The sequence below is a fragment of the Ochotona curzoniae genome, unplaced genomic scaffold (assembly GCF_017591425.1).
Source record: "Ochotona curzoniae isolate NIBS_2020 unplaced genomic scaffold, NIBS_Ocur_1.0 contig_3190, whole genome shotgun sequence".
NCBI lineage: Eukaryota > Metazoa > Chordata > Mammalia > Lagomorpha > Ochotonidae > Ochotona > Ochotona curzoniae.
In genome coordinates, this window is record NW_024465751.1 from 13,530,555 (window position 1) to 13,556,915 (window position 26,361).

The window sequence follows — 26,361 nt, forward strand, 5'->3', positions numbered from 1 at the left end:
TTCTCTCACGTGCTCTGTCTGTCACAGCCTTTCAGATAATTCAATAATCGTTTCTTAAAAGTTTTCCCTAATGTACTTTTCTTCTTACTGAGTCAGAAAAGCCTTGTGGTATGAAGAGATCTGGGTTCAGGTGCCAGCTCCTAACAGCTGCATTCCAGAAGTGTGGCAAGCACAAGCTGATGAGCCCTCCTGCCTCTCTCTAGCTGTCAGGGGAAATGCACGCCAGACTTCCTCTGGGACCTCAGTTGTCACATGGTAGCTGCTCATTGGCTCTTATGTTATGCTCTTGTGCATCTCACTAACATGAAATGTCCATTTCACACCTGATAGAAATTATTGCATATCCAAATCCAAGTTCAGCTCCACTCCAGAGGGCTCCACCTCCAAACATTTTCCATAGAAGATATAGTCTCTTTTTTTTCCCTAAAGGAAGATGCTACACCCTTATCAAATGATGATTGCATTCAGTCCGTGAGATTTTTGCACCACCTGGGTACCATATATTTTCTTCTCCATACAACAAGCCCTTCAGCTCTTGCTGCTGGAGTGAGGTAAGCTGGAAGGCAATGCTCTTAGCCAAGAATCTGCTCATGAGCTGTGGGCCAGACTGCCTGTTCCTCCTGCCTGTTACTTCCTCCCTTAGAAGTGTTTCAGACTCTCCTTATCAATGAACTGTCTGAAAATGTGTGCACTAATCTGAGAGAGAGTGGAAGTAAGTATGTATGTGTTGATTGGAGCTTTCAGGGAGCAGGAATGTTATCTGTCTCCATGGAACACAAAGGCTTGACCTCTAGGACATTTTGTCCTTATTTCCTGGTCCCTGCTGCAGCCTTAGAACATTGGCATATTTGTATGTGATTACTTAAAGGAATGGGGGAATTTGGGATAACAATAATAAAACAATAGCAACAATCTTATAGTTACTTACTAGATACTAAATACCACACAAAGCACTTTACCTAGGAGTTCATTTTGTCACAGCAATTCAGTGACATGAAGACTCTGATTGCTATTTTTTTTAAGATTTATTTATTTTTATTGGAAAGTGAGTTATACAGAGAGGAGAAGAGACAGAGAGGAGGAAGATCTGATGGTTCACTCCCCAAGTGGCTGTAATGGCTGGAGCTGAGCCCATCTGAAAAGCTAGGAGCTTCTTCTGGATCTCCCACTTGGGTACAGGGTCCCAAGGCTTTGGGCCATCCTCGCTGATTTCCCAGGCCACAAGCAGAGAGCTGGATGGGAAGCAGGGCAGCTGGGATTAGAACTGGGGCCCATATGGGATCCCAGTGCAAAGTGAGGACTTCAGCTGCTACGCTATCGCGCCGGGCCCTAAGATTGCTATTTTAAAGTTTAAAAAAAAAAAATGGAGCTTGAAAAAGTTTGTGTTTTCATCATCACGTAGCTGTTGAGTGGAGAGAATGAGGTATGTGCCAAGGCCTGTCAGAGCCTGTGTTCCTAAGCATTGGACTCCCTTGCTTCCCACTCATCGCAGATGCTGAAGCCATTGGGCTAAATATGATGACCAATTCCAAAAAAACTGTACCAGTACTGCTGCCCCACAGGAGAGAGAGCCCTTTGTTACTTAACTCTAAAATCCATACTTGGATAGGATGTTCCTCTACGTTCCCTGAGCAGTTGTGAAACATGGAGAAAGCAACCAACACAATGCCTGTCTTAACATACAGACCCGAGCTATGGAGAGGATTCTCATTCAAAATAAGCTACCAAAGTAAGCCAAAAAAGAGATTTCTCAGGCATCATTCGACCACTGTTAAGCCCTTTCTGTGTACCTGACATTGAGTTAGGAAGATACACATCATTAAGGTAAGCCATTGCCCTTGAACAAATGCAGAATGATGGATATAGTTAAATAAAGTGTTGTTCTGGCTTGGAAGAGAAGTTTAAGAAGCTCGGGTGGGTGTTGTGCATTTCACTACTTGGAATGCCTGTATTCCACATCTCATTGCCCGGAATTGGACCTGTGTCTGCTTCCAATCCAGCTTCTTAATAATGCAGTCCTGGCAGGTGGCAGATGGTGTCTCAGTTATCTTGAACCCTTTCACGCACTTGAGAGAACAGGGTGGAGTTTCTGGCTCCTGGCTCCTCCCAGACCCAGTCCTAGCTGTCATGAGAATGAAAACAATGGATAAAAGTGCTCTCTCTCTCTTTCTCATTCTCTCTCTCTTTCTCGTTCTCTCCCTCTCTGTCTGTCTCATTGTGCAACTGTGTATTTGCCCTTAAGATTGATAAACATAAGTAGATAAACTTTTTAAAAATGCTCAAGATACCAAACTAGCACAAAGCAGAGATTCATCGGCTGTATCCGGGGGAAGAGGAGGCTTCATAAAGGATGTGATACTTGATGTGATTTTGAGAAGCTGATGTTCACACAAAAAAGCATCCTAGGCACAAGGGGGTGGGGAGGTGGTTGAACAAAGGCTAGGACCAAGCCAGTGCTTATGAGAACCTGGAAGAAGCCTGTGTTGGCTGTAGCACAGGGGCTAGAGTCTGAAAGTACACTGTGACCATGGGCTCACATTTTCCCCTGTGCAGAGCCTGGGCTGTGTAAGGTAGGCTGGGAGCCTGCATTTTAACCTCCTCTACATTTAGCATACCAAGAGACGTGGTTCCCACGGCAGATAATAGAAGTCCTGGAGCAAAGTGATGTGAGTAGAACCCATCTTAAAACAGAAGGACATAGATTGGGCGGGGAGCGGGAGGGCTGTGCACATACAACCTCGGTCAACAGGGACCTCTTATTCCCACATAGACCCCAACTTAACATTGCAACCCATTCAAAAGAAACACATTGAAACAAAGATATGCTGGACATGATGGGAAGACAGCAAAGGGGACATCACACCCCACTGCACTCATCTGTTTGGCCTTCTGTCTTCCAAGGAAAGGATCACAAATGCAGCCACCACTACAGGAAACTCCTATGTCACTCCCTAAGCCTGCACTTTGTCTCTCCTTGACCTCTACTTCTGTTTGTGTTTGTGTCAAATATGATTCTCTCTCTGTGTGTTCTTTCTTTTATAAATTTTTCAATCTCCAATTCTCTCTTCTGCCCTTTTGGGCCCTTCTTTTTGCTGACTTGGCTTATGGATAGGCACAAAATTCTACTTAGAAAGGGATGAAAATGGTTCTGAATACTTACACTTGGTGTGTTTGACCCTGTCACTCCTGTCTGTGACTAGGGTGAACACTCCTAAGTCTGAATCCAGCTTTGATCCTCGGTAACTCTGTGATATCAGGCTAATGATACTTCTGGGTCTCCATTTCTTATCCATAAGATAGTGATCATTCCACAAATTCTTATGGGAGTATTCAGGTCAATTACAAATGAACGTATGATAAGCTGAGCTTAGTTCTGTGGCTGTAAGTGATGCTAGATGCTAAAGTGATCGTATCTGTCAGTCATTAGAGACTCATGGAGAAACCATGATTGTCTAGATGACCTACTTATCTATCAACTCTTGACAGGTTCCAATGTAGAGTGGTTCATTGGGATCCACTGCTTATTGCAATCATTCCCTTTTATAATGTGTATTTTATAGTTTATTGTGAATAAATCTTTTCCAGGGTCATACATTCTCTTGGACTTACTTCAGCAAGTCTCAAGGATGCTATGCTATGTCAGTTTCCTTGCCCAGTTGGTTTTTCCCGGTTGAATGCTCCTTCACAGGTTGACCTACACAGAAGTGATGTCCCCATTGGAGATATCCCCATTTCCATAATACTGGAGTGGTTCTTCATATTTATGTTCTTAGAGTTATTACTGAATCAAAACAGCAGTAATACTTAATCTGTGCTCATGGCTCAAACCTGCACCAATGTGAGACTAATTTTTCTAGTTGCTCTGCAAAATACTATGACAGTGATACATTTTTCTGTGCCTTCATCATTTTCAGCTCTATCTTTTCTGCTCCAGTGTACATTTTATTAGGGTATATCATGACTACCTACCATATTGCAACATAAGAGTACCAATTAGTGTTACTTTAATACCCACATCATCATCCCATCTGCGAATGTACCATAATTTACTTAATCTAAATTTCAATACAGGAGACTGGTAGCCTCATGCTTTTCTGTTATAAAGAACCTCCACATGCATATTTGTACATTTGGTTTTCATTTCTTGAGATTGATTCCTTAGAGTTATACTCCTGGAAATGGGAACACTGTGTCAAGAAAAACACATTAGTTTTTAAACCAGTGGATGTTATTTTTCCAGTTTACAATGTCATCAGCAACATATCACTGTTTACTTTCATTACAACCTTATCAGAATTGCACATTACTATGTGACATTAATATAGAGTCCCTTCTGTGTTTGTGTTTCTCAAAAACAGCAAGTTTTAAACATTTGCTTATACCTCATGCAATCTCTTCATATTTTAAAAACCAACTTACATTTGTAAACCTCGGTAAATATATTTTTCTTTTATATCAAGACCTCTTGCTGTTCTTCGCAATCATAATTTTGTGTATGAAACAAAGGTAATACAAAGTTTTTCTCAGTAGAATATTCAATTATACTCATAATAATAATTAATTATTGAGTTCTCACTTATGAAAGGCTGTTGGGAGTAAAATTAGAAAATTAAAATTAGGGAAAAATCAAGAAAATATATCTGGGCTGGTATTCCCGAGGCCATTTAACAGGGGTGCAATTAGAGTAGCTCAATCTTTGATCAGATTTCATTGACTTTCTCTCTATCTTGTCTGATTTGGCAGCTGACAAACTCAGAACTCTGTCCTGCTTCTCATACTTGCTTCCAAACTGTATCCCAGGAAATCTTCCTAATAAATAAATAAATCCCGCTCCCCAGCCCCTACATGCTTCACACAATATCCAATGTGACCTTGTTCCAGGTTGAGTAAATTTACCTAGTCCCATAACATAGATGGGTGCCCCAGCTGCACCCATCGCAGGGCTGAATGTCAGTTTCCCAAGACCTGGTCTAGCCCTCCCTTGTCTCTGAGACGGGTTTCTTCTACGATCTGCTCTTCCACCCATGAGTACCAAACACCCTTAATCCATCCTGGAGGTGAGTAATCACTTTTCTCCCTAGAGTTTTCTCTTTGACCTCAGGGTGTGAGGATTGCTTTGAATGAGGTCATTGCTACATATCAGTGTCTGGGAACACAAAGGAAAGAACTTACCATGTTTTCCCATTTTCCTTCTTGCAGCCTCAGCCGAGGGTTCTCCATAAACACGGTTAGCCTTCCAAGCTGCTGTCCTGCCAGTTGATCTGAACACGGCCTGTTCCTCCTTGAAAGACTTACTCATGGCACTGCCAGAAGATATCCTTGGAGCACAGACAGATTAACCGGATTAACTGAAAAAAAAAAATTCTGTCGAGATTATGGGCTTTGGAAAAAAAAAAATCTAAGTTTGCTGTGGATTTTAAAATGAGGTACATAGCATACAGTGACAATGCGTTCCAAGTGGTCATTGACAGATCATTAGCTGGGAAATCGCTTCCAGTTCTCATCACTGTGCATAACTCAAGTTCCCTTTGGGGAGCTGCCTGTCCCTTCACTAAAAGTCCTGTTTTAGCATGGCAACTACTGGATTATTTTATTATGTGTGCAGATGGCATGATGTTGTAGAAAAAAAATCACAGCAGTTCTGCAGTTGCAGTGAAAGTGTTTGCAATTGTACGCCCTGGTAGGAATGTAAACGTTGTCTCCGTGGTGTTAGCTATGATGTCCAAATGTCTTCTGTCTGAGTCCCAAGCACTTTACATGAGCACACGACACCAAGATGAGATAGCACGTTCGGTACATGTAAGAAAACAAGTATTCTTCCTTTTATAATCTTGTCTTATTTATGGCTCAGACTGTCCCCATTGCTAGCATATCCCAAGTTGTTTATGATAAACTGGTGTATATATGGCCATAACACTGTTAGACATAACCTCTTGGCACTTTACTGAATAAATGGATTATTTGTAGCACCAGAGAAAGGTGGATGAGGCCCTGGTGATTATAATACCTTAGGTTTTATCTCCTTGGGGACCTGGGCACAACTAGCCACCTGCACATACAGTTTCTTCAGTCCGGGAGGCTTCTTTGTGGCCAGTGAACGTTTTTCCTCATTCTGAAGAGGATTTCATTCAAAGAGAAAAATGGAGCTGCTGTCTCTTCAGCAAAGACACCAATGAGATGATGGTACAGGCTAAAGGATGCTCTTTTCCTATAGAGTATCACTTAAACTCTTTGAAAAAAAATTTCTAGGTCAAGTTTAAATCACAATTCTCTGAATAAAAGCTGGAAAAAAATCAAATGACTTCACTGTCTGCCCGGAGCAGCAAAGGGTTCAATGTCACACTGGGTTCATTCCTCAGTAGGAAACCTGCTAGTCCCTTTTCATCCTTTCTGGGTCTGTTCCCATGGTTAATTATTTTTTTTTTACTATGTTTTACAACAAAGCACAGTTCTGGGAAACCTATAAACTCAGCTATTGTTGCTCATCTAGGAGCGGTGAGAGGAGTGTTCATCTTGACTGGCCCTACGTAGGGCTTTATTTTTGCTTTTCTTGTTTTGGGTTTTTAAAGCCATTTTTGTTAAATTCGGCTGAATTAAAAACTCAGTCATGTAATGTTGTGAGACAGGCGGACATCAGAGGAATGAAAAATTAATCTATGTACTGACTTCTAGAACCCTCCAAACACAAGCCAGCTCAACGTTTGAAGGTGTCTCTGCCGTGCACCCATTGCTTGCCTCTTCTCAGGAGCTCAGGAAATGCTGAAGTTTCGGAAACCAGCCCTGGCTGAGGTTTGGAAAGCTGACAGGAATGGAGAGAAAGCTACCAATGTGACAGGAGTGAGTCCCCAGTAGAATGATTCACCACCAGCCTGTCGGGCTGCAAGGGCAGAGAAGGGGCCTTCCGAGGAGGAAGCAGGGGAAATTTCCATCACCACTGAGTTCTGGCCTTTCAGGAGGTCAGCTCCACGACCATCAAGCCCTCAGCAGAACAAACCTCTCTTCAAAGCCAGAGTTCAGACGCCCAACCCCGGCTGCCTATGTCCATGGCCAAACCATCCTGGTCTCTGCTGCCCTTTGCAGGAGCTTCAGTTGTAAGGCTCTCCCTCCTCCGATTCCTTCTTTTATTCAGCAGACATGTGTTGAGTGTCAAGCACGTGCCAGGCCTTGCACTGAGGTAAGAGCAGTGTAAACAGATATCTCCTGCCACTGGGAAACTGCATCTCTTCCTCCCAAACACTATGCTACCCATGTTTCTCACAATGGAAGCTGAGTCCAGGAAGCATCCACTGCCAGGAAGATGAACACTGCAGCAGCAGGTGGAGTCCTTGCCTGCAGGAGTAGCATTGCACAAAGAGGCATCAGACCCCATGAGAGCACATATTTGTTCCCTTCATCTTCATCCTACCCTGCCAAAAGGCCTTCCCACAGCACCTCTCAGTTGCTTAGCCTGATGTCCATACCTGGGCACCCAGATTCCCATCCCTTAGAGAGATACAACTGTTCACCACCATGCTGGCTTCTGTAAAGTTCCAATTCCAGAGCAAGTGCTGAGGACAGAAAATTGGGCCTGAAGAACCCTAAAGAACAGCTGCCAGGTGCTGAGCTAGTGGAGCTGGGCTTCAACTAGTTTAACCAGGGACATGCTGAGCCGACTGTTAACACCTTCGGAAAACAAGACCTGCTTTGGGGGACAGGTGTCTACTTAATCATATTCATTTGTTGCTACTTACTTAGGCTTTTTGCAAAACATCCTGAACAGTTAAAATGAGTAGTTTCCTAAGAATTTTTTGGTTGTTGTTAAAGGAGAATTATTGGAAGATTATCAGTGAAGATGGAAACAGTAAAAGGCAGACAATTAAAGAGCCCAGCAGAAGAGGGAGTCTGTAAAAAATGCCTTAATGCCTGGAACAAAGCATTTATTTACATATGAACTACTACTCTGTTCCAAGTGTCTGACCTCTGGAACCATTTGGGAGAGTTTTGGGAACATGATAGCGTGCAGTCTGAGCAGTCAAGAGCTAAACCAGCAAAAACTGGAGAAACAGTGTTTTCTCAGCTTTTGGCCTCTTGGCTCCATGATGATGTTCCACGATTACCCACAATCCCTTCCTGCTGTGTTGTTACTTCTTCACAAGATGGGTGTGGGAATTTTACCTCCCAGAAATGCAGGAATGGCCGTGGTGTGTTTTATTTCATGGGAAACAAACTCCGGGGTGGCAGGGAATAAATATTTTGATGTGTAAGGGCTGTGTACTATTGATGCTTAATTTTTTCTTTTACTTAAACCCCTGCTACACCCTTTATTAAAAGGGTGACACCCACACTTGGGCAGGAAAGGCACTCTTGGGAATGAACAAAATGAATAATTATCGGTCTCTGTAAGGGTGCCAAAGGGATTAGCTTGTTCCAGCTCCGGATCTGGATTTAAACACGCAGAGCCTTGGCAGTTCTGCAAAAGCGGGGGGGAAAGCCAGTGAATCATTTCAGGTGAGACATACCTAGGGGCACAGAGACCATGCCAACCTTCTCTAATCGCAGTGGTGAACCTTCAATGGCTGTTCCAGCTCTGCAAGCTATTCACCCACAAACTTGACTTCTACCTCCAGCATACGGGTCAACACGCCACATTTCTCTCCAGGGTGACATCTCAGCTGCCCAAACAGAGGCACACGGTCCTTAGTGCTATGGAAATTCCGCCATTTTTAACATTCAGGGAGGAAAGAAAGCTCAGCCTCACAGGAGAAGGCGAGCTAAGGGTAGAAGTCTCTAATGGATTTCCCCCCTCGTTTCTTGCCAGTGCTTTCCTTGTCTGCAAATGTCACGTAATTGATTGTGGATAGCAACAATAAAAGACTCAAGGAAGTCAAGTTTCCAGGACCCCCCAGAGCACTTTAGTTTTACCAAAACCTCCTCTTCCCAGGGCATTAGCAGCCTCTTTCCTGGCGATGTTTTCCTCTTTGTTCTTCTCTATAATTTTGCTATGTGACAGCTAGACTTAAAGCTGTCATAGATACTCTGTAAAAATATGATCTTTGCAAGTGACATAAATTCCTTCATTTGTTGAAAACTGTTTTTAGTTCCCTCTCCCACAGCCCCTTACACCCCATTATTTTTGCTTTGTTCTGTGTTTTTTTTTTTTTTTTTCCTTTTCATCTTCTTTTCTTTTAGCTTGTGAGTAGATTGCAGGTATTCTATAAAGAGCTCATACAGTGCAACCTGGTCATCACCTGTTCTCCCCAGTCCTAACAATTCCTTCTTAGATGTGTTCCGAATGGTAAGTTGCTACCCAGACAGCAATGGGGCACGGTTCTCCTGTCTGGGAGACAACTGGTCAGTGGTACTAATCAAAAGGAAGCATTGGGCATCTGGGTGATCAGGAAGAAGGTCAGCCCAGGAGATCTTTCTACTGGGCACAGCTTTGAACTCTACATCAAAGACCAGCAGGTCCTGCCTCTCCGTCTTCGCAGATCTGCCTGTCATCCTGGGCCAGGGAACTGCCTTGTGCATTCTGGTTATCAATGAACAGGATGTTTAGCACAGCCATGTGACTTCAAGGTTAAAAGAGGTCCACACTCTATTGTTTCGCTCTGGTGACGTGTCTGGTACTTTCTGAATGATAGCATCTTCTGAAAGATGCAGGAAGCTTGAAGAAAAACGTGCCAAATGTATAAGGAAAGTCGTGTCGTGAATCAATCAAAAGAAAAACTAAATAGCTGCTTCTTATTTCGGAATGTGGTTTGCATCTGCCCTGATTGCCTTCTTTTTAGTCCCTTCTCGGCTTAGCAGGGAAGATTCTTAGGTGCCGAGGCATGAAACCAGGGAGTGTGGGCAGGCACTGTTGCCAAAATCTTCAGATTAGAGAGGGAAATGGACAAGTAATAAAGGTAAAAGGGTGTCATTAATGGGCTGAGGTAGGTTTTCAACCTCCTGACCAACAGCAAAAGGCCTTTCATGGAAGAGCAGTAGATGACTGTAAAAGGATTTGCAGAACGATAGTTTCATTACAATTTTGAAACACCCTAAGCATTCTAACTCCAGATCCTCCCATCTCTCTCCCAATTATACCAAGCTCTAGCACCACTCAGTGAAAGTCACTATATGAATTATGTTGAATTACAGGTGGCCAGTCAACATCATTCAAGACTAATTCAACAAGTTTATGGGGGGAAAAAATAAGATGAACATATAGGTTCATTTTTTTTTAGGATTTTAATTTATTTTTATTGGAAAGTCAGATACGCAAAGAACAGGAGAAACATAGAGGAAGCTCTTCTGTCCAACTAGTTCAGTCTGCAAACGGCTGCAACAGCTAAAGCTGAGCTGAGCTGAAGCCAGGAGCCAGGAGCTCCTTCTGGGTCTCCCAGGCAGAGCCCAGTACTTTTTCACAGGAAAAAATCCTTAGTCACAAGTGGAAATCTTTAAGAGAACATGACAAGGGGGAAGATACTCACATCTGAACATTCAAATCTCTGTGTTTGTCATATTTGTTCAACTCCAACCTTGGATTCCCAGAATGGAAACTCAGCCTCTTGCATGTTTTGGAACCCACTGGGAGTCAGAGGCTCCATTTGCTTCAACACACATATAGGTAACTCTGAGGTTCTCTAGGCTTTAAGGAGTTTCCTTTCCACTTTCTTTCCTTCACAAATAAAGAATGATTGTCCTCACCAGGGTAAGCTTGAGGACACTCCCGTTTGGTTAGTAAAAGGTGCTCACATTACAGAAAACGGCCGAATACCATCATCTGACTTTGTACTCCTCTCATTTGTAATTGGAACAGGAGTAACCATCCTGCTGAAAAGCCAAGTCAGCATCAATGTTTTGAAACTAATTCCACCAAAACTCATAGATCACTAAATCATACTACTCTAGTCCCAGTTAATCCGACTACTTAATATCATTAGGCACTGAATTAAATAGCCTTACCCAAAATTTTAGGAAAGATCGATACGGTAACAAAATTACATATTAGCAGTAAAAAGCACCTGAGAAAAGAAAATATTGATCTGTTGTGGTTTATGTACTTGAGTTATTCTTAGGACTTTGTGGAGACTGGCACAGCTGTGATAAAGGGGAAGGAAATGCTCTCAATTCAAGAGTGCTGGAGGGGTAGGCATTTTGAACGGCACGTTAAGCTGCGTCTTAGGACCCCTGCATCCCATGTTAGAATGCCTGGAACAGATGCCACCTCCGCTTCCCATCCAGCCTCCTGGAGGCAGCAGAGGATGGCTCAGGTACTTGGGTCCCTGCCACTCATTTGGGAGACTTGGGTTGCGCATCTAACTCCTGGTCGAGGCCTGGCCTGGCTGTGCCTGTTACAGGTGTTGAGGACTGAACCAGCAAATTGAAGCTCTTTCTCTCTGCTTCTTATCACTCTTTCTTTCAAAGAAATAAACTTTTTAAAAAGAAAAAGCCATAATGAGGAACATATACCCAATCTCTCTGAGGCTTTTCTCATCTGTTTGGATACTATCTATCCTTACTTAGGGCTGTTTGGAAGTTACAATGAGCCATTCCATACCACCAAGATTTGTGTCATTATTACAGCAATCTAGGCCTCGGACTCTGTTCACTGATCTTTCCTCGTGTGTGGATTCCTCCTCAAAGCAGTTATGACTTAATCTCAAGCCAGGGATTTAGAAAGGAAAAAGGAAAAACACACAAACATATTTACCAGTACACATGGATTGATTTTGAGAACCCATGGCCAGGGTGGCCATTCATCTCCACTTTTCCATGTTCCAAAAGCTTAGCACCTCACAACCTCCCCATCTCCATCCCGAGAGAGCAAGCTTCAGGCTTGGCTTAGTGCATGCACAGACTGCCATGCCTCAAGGCAGAACAGACAAATGCAACTGTGAAATTACACACTCTGGGTGTGGGAGAGCAGAAAGCCACACCAAATTGCCTCAGCAAACGAATGCACGTAAGATGAGGGAAAACTCACTTGCTACCAATTGAATCCAAGATCAGTGTTCTCCAGAGGTTAAAGGAGGGAGATAGTTAATGAAAAACAAAGCATTTCCATCTTTCACAAACATGACTGAAAGCACGATTCATAACCCAGAAGCATATATAGATGGCAGATCTTGTTATAGCTTCATTATGTCAGGCGTTAACCAACCATGTGACTCTGTTGATCTCCCAAGAATGGTTGATTAAATATCTCCTTTATTCATGGCCCTCAACTGTAGGTTTGGTTTTTGGATTTTGGTTTTTTGCACTGTGCACCCTTGGCAAATTCCCAGGACTGAAGTTAGGAGGAGGAGTTCTATGGTACAACAAGTGTGCCTTTTCTGTTGAATGTTCACTTTAGTTCCCTGGGCGCCCAGGGCAAAAGATGTTCAGAAACATTTTCCTCTAAACATAAGAATTGCTGTGTACCACAACTGCAAACCCTTGATCTCTTTATCTTAAGCAGCTATCAACTTTCCAATTCACTTTGAGTTTCCTATGTATTTTCTTATAATGTTTCCTTCTGTTTGGGATTGTCCTAAAGAAGAGCTGGGGTCTAGTGGGTGGGGCATGATTCTTTTTAAATTGATAGAAATGAAACTGTACAGATTTCTGTCCCCTTGTGTCTGTGAGCATGTTCCCTATCAGGCTTGAAAATCTACTTTATTATTTTGTATATTTGTCTATTTTGTATTCAGCAGTACTTGACTCTGTATGTGCATGGCAATGTATTAAAATGTGGGATTTCTATTACCGTGTAAAATTGTTTTGATTCTGATTTCCAACATATATCCTTGGAAAAAATGTATATGAAAATTTTCATTTCTGTTTTCTTCAGCTCATCAGCTTTGCAGAAGAAAAAGAAAAGTTAACAGCATTTCACTTTCCCTGTGTTAGCTAATGATGCAATTCATGGTGGAAAATTATCCTCAATTATGCTGTGTTTCCTGGAGAAATAATATATGTGAAATGAATTGGTGGCCTCCATCCAGCTCCCCAGCACCAAATCCCACCAGTGTGATTGCTATTTCTGTTACAGGAGTTGGTGTTGAACACAGCTGGGTAGATTCACAATTCCCTTCATCCCCAGACATGCTAAGGCACTGGAAAGATAGAAGACAACGGGTCTAGGTCCACACGTTTACTCTTCCCCTGAGATTCAGAAGTGCTTGTAACAGCATGATTGATGGCATTGCCTAGAGCCGCCAACCTTGATGTCTCTTTGGTGACAGCCAAGTAGAAGCAGACAGTATTTTATGAATAGAGATACTGACCTTCATGCAATACCTGCCCAAGAGATCTGGGCTGAGAATTGGCCACTTTGCCATTACTACAACAAAATATTGGAGACAATTCACTTCACATAGAAAGGGATTTTATTTTGGTCCACGTTTTTTGAAGGTTCTCACTTCAAGCCGTGTGTTGATGTTCTACAGACTCTTAGAAAGCTTTCGGGATTTACACATGTTGGGGCTCCACCTCAATCCAGTCCAGTCACCTCGCAACAGCACCATTCTTCACACCTTGACTAGAATAAGTTTTCTGCTCTGTTTATGACTCTAGGATAGGTAGTTTCCTAGCTCAGCAAGCGTCACTCCCATCTACATAGTTTTCAAATGCTAAGAGAATCCCTCAAACTTAAGAAGAAAAACAAACTTCAATGATAGGATGCATGCACTGTAAACAGCAGACCGTCTTTACTGCTCTAAATTATGGTCCTCACCCTTTGTTCTCCCAAGGAGACATTGTAATGAGTACTTACAGCTACCGCGACTCTGTTGAATGTGATGAATTACCTCGACAACTACAGAAGAAATACTTTTTCCCAGAGAGGAAAAAGCATTTATAAATTGTGTGTGTGCATGTATTATATATATACATATATATGTATATGCGTGTATATATATATTTGTGTGTGTGTGTATATATATATGCCATTGGCTTTTTTCCAATCACATATTCTTGTGAATATAGGGCCTGTTTTAGGTTTTGTAATTTTCGAAGAAAGGATTCCAAAAGCAAAACCTGTGATAACCTTTCATATTAACTTACTGACTCAAGAAATAAGCCTTCTAAATATCTCCACACACCTTGAAACTCTGAAAACACAATTTTCCCCTATTTGTTCTACATGCCAATTACAGATATGAAAAATGGAGTGATCTTGCTGTCAGTTCACCTCTTTGGAAAATGTTAACACTAGAATTCCCAAATTCAACATTCTCTTTATCTCCTTCTTCCTGGGCTCATTTCTAACCATTCCCTCTCTTCCTATCTTTGTTACCATTTTCTTCCCTTTCCCTCACCTTTAATGATCGCTCCCTTTTGGTAAGCTAGTCTTCATGTCTTTGTCTACTGCACCTACCACTTCCTCTGCATGTCTCCTCCCCCATGTTCTCATTTCGGTCTCTTTCCTCAAATGCATTGCTGTTCATTCTTTGTGTGTTGAAGGGGAGGGAATAGAGCATTCACAGTACTTGTATCCTCATTTCTTCTCATATAGAAGTTGCTAATGAAATGCTAAGTTAGGTACCACAATCCTTTTGGCTTATTTCTCTCTGCCTACTGAGGCCAGTAGCCCCTACCAACATTTTGTTAATCAAATTAACTCACAGTAATGAAAATGAAGGTAAGATGTTGCAGATTCCCCAAAACCACTTTGTACCACTGTGTACCATTTTGCCCAATGCAAGTGAACACATTTATTTGAGGAGCTGATGCATTTATGCATAAATATAGTGGCTATATTTGGAGCCTAGGATGGTGATCTCCGTTCACGGGAGAGCACCAAAATAATTAAGCTTATTTGGAATCTTATAAACCCTTTTAACATGTATTGTGGTACTAGGTATCTTTTGCTGGAGAAATACTGAAATGCATTCAGTATATAGTTGATTTATTTTGCCAAGAGGAGGTTGCTCATGATGGTTATGAAATCACTAGCATTGTTCATACTTTCTCACTCCTCTATTTTTAAGACATATAAATATGTGTGCACTTAAAACACCTTCCCATGAACATATGTGCGTAGCATACACATCTTGAAAAATCAGCTTGAATAGAACTGCAATAAAGGCAATATTCTGTGTGTACAAGATGAGAAATGCGAATGCATCCTGAGAATTGTATGGGAGCGTGTCTTGTTTTGGACCCCTCACGAAGCTATCATAGGAGTCCTATGGTCGGGGCTCTGCAGGAAAATCCAAGAAGGAGAGGAAATGCACTTCCATGTGTTTCCAACTTATCTTTTGCCCTCCATGACACTCCAAAAGCCTAGCAAGTGAAAATGAGTGTGCGTATGTGTTTCACAGAAAAATGCTTTCAAAAATCCTCTTTTCCTTCTGCATCATCTTCATTATCCTTTGCCCAAAGGCAGCTGCTTCCTTCCACTTTAGTCTTTTCCATCTCAGCCTTTTTCGTTGTGATCTTCCTACTTTTGCTTCTGTGACTCTGCTTCTGTAGCCCCGTGGCCTCCCTAAAGCATACAAACCAACTTGGTTAATATTGAAGTTTCTGTAGTGAGCCAGAGAGAATGGATTATGATAATACTTCCCTTAATAATTTTCTTTATCCATTTTTCTTTATTTTTCTTTGTAATCCTTTGTTCCCAAATGGCAAAATGAATGGTCAAAAATGGAAAAGTAACAAAAGGTGAATATGGTTGCGTGGGTGACTCAAACTCAACCTGTCAAAGGTAAGAGACTGGAAATCTTTTAATCTGTTTGGTTAACCAAAGTAGATGGATCAGCTGCTTTTACTCTGATGTATCAGGAACCATGCATGGCAATGCTCTTAGTATTGATAATTCTAGAGATGAATGAATATTTTTCCTGAACTTAGAGATCTTAGGGCCTGACTCAATAGCCTACTGGCTAAAGTCCTCACCTCACCTGCATGCACCAAGATCCCCTGTGGGTGCCAGTTCGTATCCTGGCTGCTCTGTTTCCCATCCAGTTCCCAGCTTGTGGCCTAGGTAAGCAGGTGAAGACAGCAAAGGCCTTGGGACCCTGTGCCATGCGGGAGATCTGAAATAGGCTCCTGGCTCCTGGCTTCAGATTGGCTTAGCTCTGGCCATTGTGATCACTTAGGAAATGAACCAGCAGATGGAAGATCGTTCCTCTCTGTCTCTACTTTTCTCTGTATATCTGGTTTCCCAGTAAAAATAAGTAAATCTGAAAAAAAAATGTAATGCTAAACAGAAATTAACAACTATAATAATAACTCTAACAAACAGCTTCTTCCACGAGCATTCCTTATCCAATTGCAGATGCCTTTGGAAGGATAATATTTTTCAGGCCCATTCATTCTCACATACTGGGATTAGGGAGAGCTAGAAGCACATTCCGAAGTCAAGTGGGCTATGAAAATGTGACACACATGTGAGAGTCTTGGGAAGTGCATTAGCATATTAAGGACTCTGAAAAGTCTTTTAGGAAATAACTTTAGACATCGGTTTAGGGCAGCATTTTCAAAATTTGAGCATCAACTATTTTTTTACAAGAGAATCCTAATTAGAAAGTGCCCAAGTCCATCTCCAGCCGAGTTCGGAACTCAGGAAGGGTGTGTGGAGTAGGCTTAAGAGAAAATAAATGGACCACTGCAACTTCAGCATCCTAATGGACAAATGCTGCCCCCTTTATTTATTCAGAAACCCTCACAAGCTCTGTCACAGACTTTCGACATCATGGTCAAATGGGTGTATCTAAGAATAATTCTGCCGTTTGTTTCACCTATAAGCTCAATAGAAGTTCCTACTACAATTCTTATTCTACAACTCAATCTTGAATTAGTTAAGGGATGAAATGTATTACAAAGAAAAGAAGAACCTAAAGATCAAGGAAAGAATGAAACTCTAAACACAAACTCCTTGATTAGTATAAGATGGGGTGGGGGACAGCAAAGACAACATGAATAATAAAAGGCCTTTTTGCAAGACATTAACCTCCAATCTCACATTGATAGCAAAAAGCCAACTACACAGCAGCAAACAATGTCTGAATGGATTACAGAATTCTTCTGCAGGACAGTCTGGTGTCCATGCAAAGGAAGGTGGAGCTGCTTTCAGGTGACTGTGGAGACATCCGCCCAAGCCCTGCCATACAGCAGAAAAGTCCTTGCGGCCCTGCCTGCAATGGAACAATACCCTTCACACCTTTGTGTCCCCCCACATCCACTGCACGGACCCCAGCATCAAACCTCTAGAGCATGCATGTTTGGAAATGCTGCTCTTCATCAATCACTCGTTTGATGGCCATTTCCTCCTTCTCGTGAATGCAATGCTCCAGGAAATAAATGGTGCAGAAAATCAGCCGCTAAAAGGAAAATGGAGATCTAGGGCCAGAAGGAGGTCTGACAACAAATTTTCTGTTACTGAAAATGTGTACAGGGCCCGGCGTAATAGCCTAGTGGCTAAAGTTCTCACTTTGTATGCACCAGTATCCCGTATCGATGCTAGTTCATATCTTGGCTGCTCCACTTCCCTTCCAGCCCCCTGCTTGTGGCCTAGGAAAGCCGTGGAGAATGGGCCAAAGCTTTGGGATCCTGCACCTGTGTGGGAAACCCGGAAGAAGCTCCTGGCACCTGGCTTCAGATTGGCTCAGCTCTAGTCTTTGTGGCCACTTGGGGAGTGAATCAATTAATAAAACAGATTTGTCTCTTCCTCTCTCTCTGTAAAGATTCTTTTCCAATAAAAATAAATAAATATATTTTAGAAATATTTATGGAAATAAACTTCATGTTCAACCCCAAGAGCTCATAACGTCTGAACTCTTACCAGCCATGGGTGAGTCAGGTGGGCAATCATGACCAGGGTTCACTTCCTTCTAAGCATTGACTTTTCCTGTGGACTCCAATATCCCTTTATAACTCAACACTTTCAACCAAGCTCTAACTCTGAACAATCTTATTCTTAGTTTTTCTGTTTAAAGATAAGTAAGCATATGTGCAGGAAAAAAAAAACTAGAAACTTATAATATAACTGTAGTTCACTTTCGTTCTCAAGACTAAAGAATATTTCTCTTAATTTACTGATTTTTTTTTTTTTGTCTCACTAGTGTTACAGAAATAATTTTTTATGGAAAATGGAACTAGGACCACAATCTTAGCAATCACACAAGCACATAGTTCCACCATTGATAGCATGACCAGCACAAGCAGGTGTGAATATTCATTGATTAAGCTAAAAAGTATTTAAAGACCTCCCTTCCATACAATGTAACCAGAAAAAACAAGACATTCAGATAAAGTGAGAAAACATGAGCAAATGATTTCAAATGATGCCTTGGACATTCTTTTTACATTTCTTGCTTTTTATGCAACCCTGTTCAAAACTAACAATAAGGAAGTTAGAAATCAGAACTTCATTTTAAAGAAGGATTCAGAAAGTTTCTGGGCTAACTCCCAAGAGATGATATTTCTGAAAATGTGTTTGTGCGTGATACTGCTACATGAAAATAGCATGCTTCTATAGGTTTTCTGTTTTTTTTTAAATAGTTTTGAAAAAACAAAAACTGTCAAAATGAGACTCAATCCTGATGAAGATGTTAAAATAGTCCCTGAACTATGACTTAATTTACTCTCCCAGGTTAATAGCTATATTGACTGAAGACTTTGGGATAAAGCATTATTTGCATTACCTATTCAGTCCTGACAATATTCTGTTAGATATGGCTACTCCTATTACTGGTTTAAAAAATAATAATAAGGCTTAAAGAAAGTCAATTCTTAGGCCAGATCCCTCGGCTAAATCAGATCTTCCTCACTAGAAACACAATCCCCACCATTGTGAAGTTTACCCACTAATGTAGCATCTGCTATACAAAAGGCACTTTGCTGGACAATTCCTTGCGCACATGATCTTTTTGCCTCTCCAAGATCACTACACACATTTTGAAACATTGCTGAAGGTTGTGAAGGATCTCTTAAAAAAATTAGTTCAGCACACAAACATTGCGATACATTGCCATTGAGTTTAAGGACCATCAGGACCACATTCATTTTGAGAATTTCTGCTTTACATAACAGCCTGGAAGTCAACTGATGAAGAAGAGAGTGGTTGGGGAAAAAAAAAATGAAACCAGGAAGGACATGGCTTTGAATACGCAGCAAACTTTTTCTCACAGCAACGGAAAAGCTAGTGATGCTTCATTCAGCCAGTGTTTGGTGGGTGCCTGCTATAGCAGACCTGGGAGTATAATGACAATTGTGCAGATAAGTTCACTCCTCACAGAGAACATCACCCAGAGAAGGAGACAGAGAGCAGGCATTCAACTCTCAACCCTCGCTCTGCATTGCTGAGCTCATCAATGTATCTAAGTATGTCTAAAAGGCCAACTAATTATTTCTGGCGGTTCATGGTAAAGATTTTACCATTATATAATTTCTGTCCCAATTTGTGAAATTGAAAATAGAATGAACATTTGTGTTAACTAAAATATTTTCCCATTGCCTTTGGTAAAAAAGGAAATAAAGAGTCTTATTCTTTCATATCTTCAATATCTGTCCTCTGAAATTCATATTAATGTATTCTTTCAAATTAATAGTTTTGATTTTCCGGGTATCAAGAAAATATCAGGTATGTCTTTATGTTACTGTTAAAATCTTAAACCCTCTTTTTCTTTCAATGAGTAATGCAGTTCAGCTAACATTGGGGATGAGGTGGCTATTAGTAGGAAACCAAGTATATATATCCTCTGTCCTCTTATGATACAATTGCAAGCTTGTCAATTCTTTGTGTTTATATAAGTGCTTTTATTTATTCATAACCCATTTACATCCACAAAGTAGTTGAGGCAATTCATAAGAAAATATACCATAAAATAGAAAGCTAAAAATAAATTAAAATCAGTATCAAAGAAAATGTAGAGCAATTAGAAGAACAGAAGACAAGGATGTAGGTTGTGGCCTACACATTTTGGCCATCATTATTAAAGAGGAACTATAAATTTCCTGATAACCTTGGAGGCAATCAAAGTGACATGGTGTACGATTTACAATATCCATAAAAAATAAGCATGGGTGTATAGCAGGGAAGAACAGAAAATTCATATGAATTTTTAATGTAAAATAGAAGAAATTGGGTTTCCTGTGCTTAGGGCTAGCCTCTAACTCCTGAGAGTGTGAGTTCAGTCCTCTAATGCAGAGGCAAAAAGGTCAGAGAAGTACAGCTTTAGGGGGAAGTCAGGTGTTTTCTTCCCACCTAAGTTTATGAAAACTTTGTTAATGTGTCTTCACAGGCAGGAACTTGAATGAAGTAGTGAACAATGTAGCTCTAACAACAATAAGGTCATTTTCAATAGCTGATTCTTTTTTTTTTAAAGATTTATTTTTATTATTATTTTTTCATTGGAAAGGCGGATATACAGAGAGGAGAGACAGAGAGGAAGATCTTCCGTCCGATGATTCACTCCCCAAGTGAGCGCAACGGGCCGGTACTATGCCGGTCCGAAGCCAGGAGCCTCTTCCGGGTCTCCCACGCGGGTGCAGGTTCCCAAAGCCTTGGGCCGTCCTCGACTGCTTTCCCAGGCCACAGGCAGGGAGCTGGAAGGGAAGCGGGGCTGCCGGGATTAGAACCGGCGCCCATATGGGATCCCGGGCGTGCAAGGCGAGGACCTTTAACCACTTGCGCCACCGCGCCGGGCCCCAATAGCTGATTCTTATGATGTTCCTCCAAGGCATCAAAAGTAAAACAATGATGCACAGTGAGGTGGAAAAAAACTCTTGGGGCCAAAATAGTAAGTCTCTTCTCTAAGCTCATCAAACCTTACGTTATCTAAGGGATTGAAAACAATGGAGCAGGAAGGTATTGTATTCACGATTGGAAGCCCCTCAGAACTCACCACAGCCCTAATAGCACTCATATTTAGAGCATTTGGAATGTGGCAGGCATTTAATGCATTGATTCTCTTAATCCTTATAGTAACTCTTCGTGGTTGGGGCATTGGTCAAGACTTTCAATTGCAAATGACTAAAAGCAATTCAAACTACCTTATAAGGGAAAGAAATTGCTTAGATGATGTGATGACAGAAATCCAGAGCTGCATGGACCTTTAGGATCTGTCTCTCCATATTTATACGTCCCAACTTCTTCAGCAGAACTATGGCCTCTCCCAACCACAGGCCTGAAACCCTCCCATCCAGGCCAGTCCACATTCAGTGGTTCAGGATTGGTCATTTTCATTACATATGCCCACCTCTTGACCCAATCAGAGTGTCCTAGGGCAGTAGGCTTCCCCATTCACCAGCCTCTGGTGGAGAAAGTGGATCCTTAGATTGACAGCACAAGAATTTAATGGAAAATAACGACCAGCCTCACAGAAGGTACTATTACCTCTACAGATGAGAAAAATGGAAACCAAAAACGACATGTATGGGAGCGAAGATGAGATTATAAATTGTGCATTAGTTATAATAGGTTAGTGAATGCTGTGGAACCTGGAAATGAAAGCTGAAATTTTAATTTCTTAACACTGCTAAGACAGCCATTGTTGCTAACTTTTCATGCTGACTCAGGCTGGGACAAAGGCTTTGCTCCTCGCATTCCTAGGGAGCCCAGGGTAACAGTGGACACTCTCACATCTGGAGATCTTGGATTCCACATCCAAGGAGCAAAGGAAGAGGGAGGCATGAAACACAACCAGAGCTCACCGGACAGAGTGAGTCATGTGGCTCTGCCTGACTGCCAGGTGGTTAGTAAATGGTAAGGCAGGGAAGGGAAAAAGACAGGGTTGTGGCATGTATGTGGACATCTGTAAATATTAACTATCCCTGGCCTGCAGTGCCATATAATTGCAAGCCTTTGGTTTTCATCTATTGCAACTGAGTCACAGAGGCAAATATGACTGAAAAGAATTTCTTGCCAGGCTCTTTCTCTGGCAGCCATGAAAGAGAGACGCAGATAGTCTAGATCTTCAAATGATTCTGGGAGAAAGGAAGAGGATTCCAGTCTCAACAGGCATGCAAAACCAGCTAGCCCCGTGACAACTACGTGGCCCTCTCTTTCCATTTCTGTTCTAAACTAGAACTTGATCCAAGCGGCTGGTTGGCAGTAAGCCTCTGTCTCCTGGGCTCTAACTCCAGTAATAATTTGGTCTTCAGAGTACAGAAGAAAATCTAAGGCAAAGAGGAAAAGACATTTTTTTCCAAAAAGAGCTTTAAAAGTCGGTGCATTTATTTTGCTTATTTCAAATACTACCTCCAATGGCATGATTGGCCGCATAGCTTTTCCTGAATATTATGCTATTAGTAGTTATCTAATTTCTGTGCAGAAACCACTGATGCTCATTGAGTATTTTAAATGTTGTCTTGCCCAGCCAAGGGTCTGGGCCAGCATTTATGGACTATGATCTGAAGTAAGGATACTGTCACAAATAGCCAGGCAGAAGCAAGAAATACCCTCAGTGCTTCCTTTCATCTTTCTCCTGTACATGTGCCAGCTCATTTTGAAGGCCACGTGCCAAACAATGAGACTTCAAGGAGAATTGTCCTAACCACACCAGACTTTAGATGAGTGAGAAATATAATTTTATTGTAGCTGCCCTTGAAATTTGAGAATTTGCCTGCCATTGCAGTTAGAATTAATTACTTTGAATAATTAAGTTGAGAAATTTACTTCTAGGTTTATTCACTTGAAAGAGAGAAAGACAGAGTGAGAAAGAGATCTTCCATCTTCAGGTCTACACCCACAAATCTTTGCAACAGCTGTGTTTGGTCCACACCAAAACCAGGAGTCATGAACTCAACCCACATCTCCCTGGCGAATGGCAATGACTTGACTACTAGTACTTTCACTGTTTCGTCTAACAATGGAGTTGGTAAGGAGCTGGATTCATGACCAGAGCTAGGACTCCAACCCACACACTCTAATATGGATGTGGGCATCCCAAGATGTTATTTTGTACAAAGCTTTGGCTGAAAAAAGATTAATATATATTTGTCACCACTTTTTATCTTATCCTACTAGTACAGAGGACCTTCAAGTTCACCAGGAACTTGAAGCAGGCCTATACACAATGAAGATAACCTGCTAGCCCTGGTCACTTTACAGAAGCACTTCATCATAAACACCATGCCTATTGAACCTCACATCAATCCTGCACAGCAGCTGAAATGATTCTTCTTTCTAGCAGATTAGCACAAGAAGAGTTTACATTGCTTACCCAAATCTAGGACTTTCAGCTCGCTGAACCTGTCTGACACATCAAATTAAATAATGGCATGCAATTATTAACAAGCAATATTTTTAATTGTCAAATGAGCTATGGGGTTCAGTGTACATTGTGGTCAAATACACATCCAAAAAGAGATTTCACATAAAAGACATTAAGCAGCAACTTCTTACGTTGTCAATAAGATGAAGGTTTCCAGGGCACTGCTTTTTAGGTAAGCCTCTGGACCCTTTAAGACAGGTGCTTCTGTTCCTTAATCCACCAGCTTGTCCTTCAGCCCTTTTACTGTCATAAAAACAGTCAACCCATCACATTGGGTGGCCTCTAAGCTTCAACATCGCAGTCAGGTGACACCCAACACTTCAAGTTATGTAGAAATAGAACTGTGTCTCAATCAATACTTGGATGGAAAAGGGAAAAAGCAGCAAAGATATTTCAAGCACTGCAAGGAATAGTGTTGTTCTCTCAGGAGTTTGCCCTCTTAACCAACAGTCAATGCCGAACAACCTGCCCAATAGGAAATCAGGGCTGGTTGAGCACCACTGCCTCTTAGGAAAAGATAACAAGCCTGCATCCTAGAAGCTGGCACAACGAACTAATAGGTATGCTTCCAATTCCATGAGATATATAAAACATTCAACGTTCCTTAACTACCGATGAAAATTAGTCTTTGCTAGAATTTGCTAAAATTCTGTAAGTTTAAACAGTTAATAGAAAATGCATATTATGAAAAACCAATTAGGTAGTTCAAATGTTTTTATGTACTGAACTGTCCTTTTGGGGGGAGGGAAATCTATTCATTTGTTTAAAATGCAGAGTGATGGCTGAGAAGCAGAGACAAAGAGAGACCCCTTCCATCCACTGATTCACTCCCCAAGAACCCGGAGTAGCCAGGAACCAGGAAATCCATCCTGGTCTCCTGCAGAGGCTAGAGTATAGGATAAACTCCTGCTGCTTGCCAGGCACATCAGCAAGAAATTGAATGAAAACAGGAACCCCACGGCCTGTGCTACAACACTGCTTTTGGAGGTTCCCTGATACAGCTGTTTCCACAGATCAACTTTTCGAGATCAAGATTTCAAGTTGTTACTTACTCACCCCAGCAGGAAAGTCACCTGGGCATTTCCAAGTTTGTGTGATGGGTTTTACCTAGAGATACTGCCTGGCATCATATATGAAACTCCTTATTTTTCCAGCGGCTGAGATCATGACTCACAGCAGACATTACAAATTTGTAACTCCTTTGGAGGCTCTATAATTAAGTTTTAAATTCATGCAACATTTGACCCCTCCATAATATATGTTTATTTTAAATAATGATTTACTATGGAAACACTTAACCCCTAAGGAGGAAGAAAGGCTTTCTTTAGATTTTGAGAAAAATTACCCCGGAAAGAAGAGCCCTCCCCGTCAAGTGGCTTGACTGAATGTAGAAAGTAAGATATTACAGAAAGGGACTTCTTGGGGATGGCCTTTGGCATCTTGGTTAAGACTTGGCTTTGGACAACAACTTCCTGTATCAGAGTGCTTTTTTCCCCACTACAGCATCCCGTGAGCGAGCACCCCAGAAGGCAGCAGGCGATGGCTGGCAACCCATGGTGAAGTTTCTGACTGCTCGCTGCAGCCGGGTTCAGCCTTGGTTGTTGTAGGAATTTATGGAATGAATCAGTACATGGAAGATTATTCTCTTTCTCCGTCACACTGCCTTTCAAATAAAATGAGAATAAACAGCAAAGCTTTAAAAAACAGTGACTGCTCTAGTGTGCTTCTATTAGTTTTTTCAGTTATGATTAACCTATGTTTCAGAAATGTCCGTGTTTCCTCCTCCAAAAAAAGATCTACCATTATTCTTAGTTCACCCTGTAAGAATCCTGGGGTGCTAGGATTTCAGTGCCCATGGCACTGGTATACCTAACAGATGGATTACACATGGTCCTGAAAAGTGACTACAAAACGATTTCCTTTAAGCAATTCCTATTTTAACACAGGAGCTAAGAATTGTAACCCCAACATGGAATTTCAAAACAATGACATCTGTAAGAAAGCTCCTCAATATCACGTATTCTAAAAGGAGAAGTATCATTTTTGATAAGACAGTAAGAGAGCCACACTAAGGAAAAACAAACAGCTGAAAGTTAAAACCCTCAGGAGCTGCACTTCCATGCAGAGTCGCTCCTCTGGGTCCTCGTGTTCTCTGGGCTTTGGAAGAAATCTCTAGCTGATTTTAGAAGAGAAAACAGAAGCACAGAATGCTAAACATCTTTGTATGTTTTCATGAAGCATGACCCCTTAAGTGATCCATGGCTGGGATTGGGATTCAATATTTTGGGGATTTTGAGTGAAAATGGATTCATCCTTTCACATTCTCATCTAAGCCCTAATTTATATCCCTCATGAACTTTTTCATGATTGTATAGCTACAGTTTCTGATAATGCAGTCAAAAGAACGAGATGGGCTTTTGGCCGAGCCACTAAGCTGCCTGTGTAGCGTACCAGATGCCTGTGTGGTGTGCCTGTGGTGTACTCCACCAGCTCTGACTCCTGACTCCAGCTCCCTGCTAATTCAGGGAGACATTGAAAACTGCCCCGTGGCTGTTGCCACTCAAACATATCTCCTAACTTCAGTCTTTCCCTAGCCCCAGCCATTGCAGGCAATTATGGAGTGAACCAGCCAGTGAGAGATTTTTGTCTCTGTCTTGCATATAATTAAGAGAGGAAGAAGAGAAGGGAGAAAAAGAGAGAGGGGTGAAAAAGATCAGCAGAGAGGAGAGAGACCTACCATTCAATTCATTTTCAAATTTAATAATCACTAAAGGTCTTTCCTAAACCTATTAATTATGTTATATAGATGAACAAAATGTATAACATGTCAAAGCATGATTCTACCCTGTGTGGGATGTGCCCGGCAAACTGGTGAGGCAGGCAGGCAGAGCCCTATTTACAAGAGGATTGAAGAGTCTCTCAGAAAGGAGACAGAGAGAAAAGACAGCATGCACGGAGGAGGCGAGTGAGGCGAGAGAGCTTGGACTGCTAACGGTCTTAGACCTCCATGGACAGTTCTCATGTTGGGTACTCGAGCTCTTAAGAAAGAAGCGCTACCCGAGCAGAAATCAGGACGCAGGGAAATCAGAAAGAGTCGATGAGGTGTTTCAGAGCTAATATCATAAGGAGGCTGTGTGATTATGGACATGTGAACTGAGTGAGAGCAGAGGTGTCCAGGAGGGAAAGAAAATGAAGGGCT

General features: G+C 41.7%; 1 protein-coding gene across 2 annotated transcripts in view; it reads left to right on the top strand.

Moving 5' to 3' along the window:
* The window catches only part of SAMD12 (sterile alpha motif domain containing 12), a 446,863-nt gene that overhangs the window by 397,949 nt on the left and 22,553 nt on the right, over window positions 1-26,361 (top strand). The window contains exon 5 of one of the 2 annotated variants that reach the window (XM_040979382.1): window positions 5,200-6,292. The exons of the other annotated variant lie outside the window; for it this stretch is intronic. Within the exon in view, the coding sequence (XP_040835316.1) occupies window positions 5,200-5,222 (23 nt within the window). The 3' untranslated portion in view covers window positions 5,223-6,292. Of the gene's footprint in view, window positions 1-5,199; window positions 6,293-26,361 lie in introns of those variants that run through there. 2 annotated transcript variants of the gene reach the window in all.